General features: G+C 36.0%; 1 protein-coding gene across 1 annotated transcript; it reads right to left on the reverse strand.

Annotated features, from left to right (window-relative positions):
- Nucleotides 1–2,194: 2,194 nt before the first annotated feature.
- On the reverse strand, nt 2,195–3,094 carry LOC141180577 (olfactory receptor 5B21-like). The gene has a single exon (XM_073660674.1). It carries the CDS (start codon nt 3,092–3,094, stop codon nt 2,195–2,197), a length of 900 nt encoding a protein of 299 aa, XP_073516775.1.
- Between the last annotated feature and the right edge of the window lie 3,491 nt (nt 3,095–6,585).

Consider the following 6,585-nt stretch of genomic DNA (forward strand, 5'->3'; position numbering starts at 1 on the left):
GTACACTTGTTCCTTCCCTTACATTGCGTGAGATCTCCTCCATAACCAGCACAGACGCCAGCAGCTGATTTCAGCGTGCGATCGACAAGCAGCACATGACGTCACTACCATGTGCTGCCAATGACTTGCACGCCGTCGTCAGCTGACGGACTCTGGTTGGCCAGCAGCATGTATTGCAGTGCAGGAAAATGGCAGGTCTCTGCATCGTAATACATTTCAGTCCCTGATATTAACCCTTGTCCATCAATTTTAAAAATTATGTTGGATCAATTTTATAACAATGACAGTTATACCAACATTCTGGTATTGTTATTTGGATTTATTATACCAAATATTTTTAATATTTTGCTACTGAAGTTGCACATAGAAGAATATGATAATGTATTGATCCTTCATAATTTTTTTTATTTGAAATGAGTAAATCTTTTCAAATTCGAGTTTGACAGTTCTGCTCAATGTTCTCAGAAAATTGCCCTGAAAATATGTGTATGACACTTTTATGATACTAGACGGTATATAACCCCATTCAAGCCAACACAGACATAGCAATGTCAAAGGGAGTGCCCTCAAGTTATATGATTATGAATAACCATTTGCCAGTGGTAAAAAACACTCTTTTTAATAATACACTGACAGAATTTTTTGACTTTATAAAATAAGAAACATGGTCCAAAAATGATTCCTTTTTTTATCAATAAGATATGAAACAATAAACATGAATTAGCATGATTTCAGCTGTAGGAGTCCCTTACTGTATTCCTTACAATGCTTAGATTTTATCCAACAAGGGTAGACTTAACCTTCTGCATCTGCAGCGCATTTCTGGAAGAAGATACAAATCCATACAAGATATCAAAAGATATACAGCTGTTTCAAAGATAGATCAATAGCTACATACAAGACAATGAAATATACAGGATATGCCAATAGTATATCAACATCGTATGAAGCAATATACATGGATTATTATGACTTCAGCTGGAGGAGGCCCTTACTCTCTGTACAATATCCGAGTTTCATTCAACAAGGGTTGACTTAAAGTGTATTTATAGTGCAAGATATTTATGAATAAGTGTTGTTAAAAATGCTTTTCTCACAATTATCTTGCCATGTAAACAGGCTGTCATTCTCCCTGTGAACAAGTAAAATGCTCATTCATAGGGTGAAATGATCATTTATGCTGCATAAAAAAAAAATCATCATTCTCAGTGGTCCTGTATAAACAGGACTCATACGGCCGAGAACAATAACAGCCTACACCCGCTAAGAGATCTAGCATAGGTTACTTAGTGCACATTGTTTTCTTTAGTCTGCCTCAATAAACAGTAAGTCAAATGACCATCCGTTTAGAGTTTACTGATCGGCAGTCGTATCGTACCGCCGGTCGGTCTGTGTAAACCAGTGTTTCCCATACTCTAGTCCTCACGGACCCCAATACATTATGTTTTCAGGATCTCCTTAGTATTGCACAGGTAATGGGATTATTTTAAGGCATCAGAAACTCCCATGGGTTTTCTAACCTGTGCAATACTAAGGAAATCCTGAAAGCATGATGTGTTGGTGCCCCGTGAGGGCAGGTTTTTGTAAACACTAGTGTAAACAGACCCTTAACCTTTTGGCTCTGCAGTTCAGTCTTGGCTGAATGGTTCTTGCCCAGAAGAATGACCTTTGTCAATAGCATAGATAATATCTAAAATTTTTTATTTTCCTGATGACACTATGATATGTCATCTGATCTTTGTCTGCGCACTCTTCTTGCTTATCAGTCACCAAAGGTTTTGAATTAAGCACTTTGGAAGTCCTGATCTAGCCAGGCATTTTATTTGTTAGACACAATTGAATATATAAAATCAAGAATATTAACTTACTATACAGTAAAACATAGTTTTAAACATAGTTGAAAGATCCTGATTAAACTAGCACAAACATAGACAAAAGGACACATTTCTTGCGTATGCCAGATTACCAGCTGATGGCCACACCAATGAATGCCATGACCAGTAATCACCAATGACTTGATGTGAATTTAGCTGAACACATACCAGCAGGAAGCCAAGTCGATGAAGAAAAATAAAGGTTTTTCCATTTTTATTGGTGTTTTAGTAGATTTTATTGGTGTTTTAGTAGATTAGTAGATCTTTTATGTACTTGAAGTACAAACTGTCTATACTATAAAGCAATGTTTGGCAGCTTCCTAATTTACATTGACTTTTCTTATCAATTTGTTACTTTGAAAACACAAATGCTTCCCTAACCGCAGCAACGCAGATTGTACATTGGAATTCTGTAGACTGTATATGATTGGATTTAACATGGGGACAATATCTGAATATACTATACTGAAGACTAAATCCAGAACATCGGAGTTAGATGGAATCAGATAACCTATTAACCATGTCCCGTAATAAAGGGAAATGATGGTCACGTGCGATGAACAGGTGGAGAAGGCTTTTTTTTGTTTTTCTTTTGACTTCATATTGAAGATGACTGAGAAAATATTGGCATAGGAAATAAGAGTGCACATAAAGGGTATAAACGCCAAGATCAAAATTTCAATGACTAATATAGCAAAAAACATTTGCGTGCCTGTGCAGGTGGTCCTTGTTAATGATTTAAAATCACAGAAGAAATGTCCAAGGATGTTGGATTGGCAGGAGGTCATGTATAAGGTTGAGACTACAAGCAATAAAGAGTTTACGAAGCCAGCAGCCCAAAGCCCCAATGTTATCAGGAGGCAATTTCTGCAACTTAGGATTCGATGATAATGTAATGGGAGGCAGATGGCAACATATCGGTCATAAGCCATAACGAAAAGAAGAATGTCTTCTGTAGTTGTCACAGATAAGAAAAAATATAACTGAGTATAACATTGTGAGAGGGACACAAAGTGATTCCCGGACAATAACATGTGCAGTAATTTAGGAAGCGTGACCGATGTATAAAATATATCTACAATGGATAAATTACAGATAAAGAGATACATTGGTTTATGTAATTGAATTTCCAGACATATGACCGTGATAATGGAAGAATTGACGAGTACTCCGACTGAATATACCAAGAAAAAGACAAGAGAAATTAGTGGAATATACATTGTCTTTCCAGAAAATGGTAAAATGTAAAAATATTTAAAAGAAGTTTCATTCTTCGTTAACATTTCCATAGCAAAATAAAAATATCATATCAGTAAATTCTAAAATAGTGAAAAGTAAGGATAGAAAACCTAATCTGGTGATCAGATGGTCATGCTTGGTACACCAGTGGTTTTCCTGGTAATCCAAATACTCAATGACATTCCCTCAAAGTTTATTAATTTCTCACCCAGTTTATTTGTTTTAAGGTTCTAAATATATTTTTAGATGTTTTTTGCCTACTCCTTCTTACATTAAAGGTTTATTCCCTGAGAAAAAAATTATCCCCTATCCAAAAGATCTCGAGATCAGGGCTATGGATGCCCAAGAACAGGCTCTGTAATCTCTTCTTGAATGAAGTGGAGGTACGTGTGCTTGACTGCAGTTCAATTCATTGTCTGTGGGATTGAAAGAAATACCTGCGTTCAGTACTCAGCAATTCCATGCCAATTAGTGCAGCAGAAGTGGCGCATTCAAGATGGGGCTTCAGAGCCCCAATATTTGGATTGTTTTTTTATTGTTTTGCTTTTTTGGGGGGTTGGGGAAAGAATTATGCTTTAATATATAATTTCAACACTTTCACTAAAAGTCAAATTATGTTTTTTCTATTCAAATTTCTCACTGATAAATTATGGCTGGATAGTCTATAAAGGAAAGCCAAAACATTTTTGCTGTAGACTGGAACTTACACAGTAGCATTTCTCAACATTGAGGACACAGACAAATGGACAAAAATGAGGACCATTGATGCAGTGGTTTGCCAAAAAAAGATTAGTGCAGCAGATGAAATACATAGGATTCTTATTTCTCTTCAAATTTGGAAAATGTCCAGCAGTGCCATCAACTCAAAACTGGCAGCAACCAGTGTGATCAGCTACACCCGTCTACTGTTCGGAAAAATCTGGCCAGAATTGATCTTTATGGACAGATTGATACAAAAACTATTCCTTCTGTATGGAAACAAGGTCAAGTAACTCTACGACTGATGCATCAATATGTTTGGCTGTAAAAGAAGGCAGATTGTTCACCGTAGGGCTGGAGAACAGTACAATAATGACTGTCTGCAACAACAGTGAAGCATGGTGGTGGGTCCTGCAAGTTTGGGGGTGTATTTCAGTAAATGGAGTTGGTCAGGATTAATGGAGTCCACAATGCTGAGAAATACAGACAGATACTTACCCATCATGCAAAACCATTAGGAAGGTATCTGATTGGCTCCAAATGTATTCTAGAACAGGAGAATATCTCCAAACAATGCAAATAAAGAAGCCCTCCCATGAAATAATCATGTATAAATGTATATGATCTGTAGTGTCAGTGTGTTAATGTACTAGCCCGTTGATGCCATCTACTCCAGTATCCAGAGTCGTTCTGTTCCTCTTCTGAGTGACATCATCGCTCTTCAGACTCTATGGGTCACTGGGTGACCCGGAAATGGCCCATACAATGTAAACCTAAGGAGCATTGTTCCATAGATGTTCATTGTAAAAGAGGCTTCTTGCTCACGCATAAAGTGAACTGGATAGTCTGAAAAGCAGTGATGTCACTGAGAAGAGGAGCAGAACGCTGCTGGATACCGGAAAAGATGGCGGTAGGTGAGTATATTAACACACTGAAGCACTCATATACACATGTTTAGGGGAAAAACCTTAATGGGAGCACTTCTTTAAGAACTATCTACATTGTGAAGGAGAAGAAGGCGTCCTGGAAGTTTTTATATGGCCCACAGAGGCCTGATCTCATCATTATCAAGTCTTTCTGAGATTACATGAGGAGACACAGTGATCTGCACAAGCCTCATACATAGTGGTATATACTGCAGCACAGGTGTGTACACAGACTAACAGTCAACTAAAAATAACATTTAAGATTTTAGTTTAGAAGCATATGTTTATTAAGATGAGTAGAGAAAATAATGTTTGTTATTAGTTACTGAAATTTACATCACCGTAAAATTGCATGTGTCACATAGAGAGAGATGTGTTACTGATTGTTATAAGTCCATAATTCCGACATATTTTTTTTGAAACAAGAGGGATTTATAGGGAGAGAAAATAGGAAGCGCCGGCTTCTAAGTGCACAAGTTGGATTCCACGGGTATATACTCAATATAAATCCACTCACCTATTTGGTGTCTTGAGGTTCTGCATGTAAATCCAATCAGAGGATCACTCCATTCCTCTTTCCATTCAGTTTGCTGCAGAAATCTGGGATCTGATGAGAGCACTGGACAGTGCTTTCATGGGCCATACCACTTTTTATATGTTTTTCCCAGCAATATGCGCTCCTGAAGGATGATGATGGAACTCGCTATTCGGATTTGAAGATAATATTTATGCGTGATATTCTACCTGAGGAAGGCTCAAAGAAGTCAAAACCGGTTGTATTTTAGTTTGATATTAAAATTACCTTCGAATCCGAATGTCAAGTTCTATCATCATCCTTCAGGAGTGCATATTGCTGGGAAAAACATTTACAAAGAGACATATTTTTTTTAAAATGCGTCAAATAAAATAATTAGTTTTTGGAAAAATATAATAAAATGACAATCGTGTCACATTTAAATGTTTGTAACTGGGGACATTTTAAGCAAAATTTCTCTTTTTGGAACACCGTAATCTAAGGCTGGACTTTCTGGTAGGTTTTGATGAGGATGCTGTTAGACTCCCACCAATCTAAAACTGATGGTCTATCCTATGTCTAAGCTATCCATTTTGTAGTCCTTGAGAACTTCTTAAAATCATTTTTTATTACTGCTATATTACTACTAAAATATAAGCTACAATATTGTACATTCTAAATACAAGATGTGAGCCCCTTCAATTCTCTTTTATAAAATTCTAGAATTCAGGATTATGTTGTTCAATAAGACAATAATAACCCTAACAAAAAATAAATATACATTTTAATAAATCTGCTATTTTTGCAATTTATTAAAGATTAAATGGTTAATTTTGACTGTGAAGTCCTTGTTATTCCTCCAAAATGTATTTTTCAGCTCGGCTTACACACCTTCCTCCATACATATGCAAACTCTTTAATCACTTCAAAGCAGTTACAAGGTAGAAAAGTGAAAAGGTTTTATAGACATCATTTCCATCACTTGCAGATTTTAGGTGGTGACTTTTAGGCTTACATTTAATTGAATTACATTTTTATGTAACAATCCAAATTATGACAGTGGCCCAGGGAGACATTACTGCTGACATGAGCGGATGTTGTGCAGATATTCACTTGTTGCTTTATTGGTAAATTACATTTTTCAAAAATCCACAATGAGGAAAAAAATTAAAGGGAAAAAAAGGAAATAAACCACATAAAATAAACCAACATTATAAAATTCTGGATTTTGTAAACCTTAAGGTTTAACGTGGATGATTTCTTACCAGAAAGTCTTTTTAGGAACAAAATATATATACTGTATATATATATATATATATATATATATAATATA

The sequence above is a fragment of the Phyllobates terribilis genome, unplaced genomic scaffold (genome assembly GCF_046119375.1).
Source record: "Phyllobates terribilis strain yellow unplaced genomic scaffold, ASM4611937v1 Scaffold_33__1_contigs__length_13283291, whole genome shotgun sequence".
Classification (NCBI taxonomy): Eukaryota; Metazoa; Chordata; class Amphibia; order Anura; family Dendrobatidae; genus Phyllobates; species Phyllobates terribilis.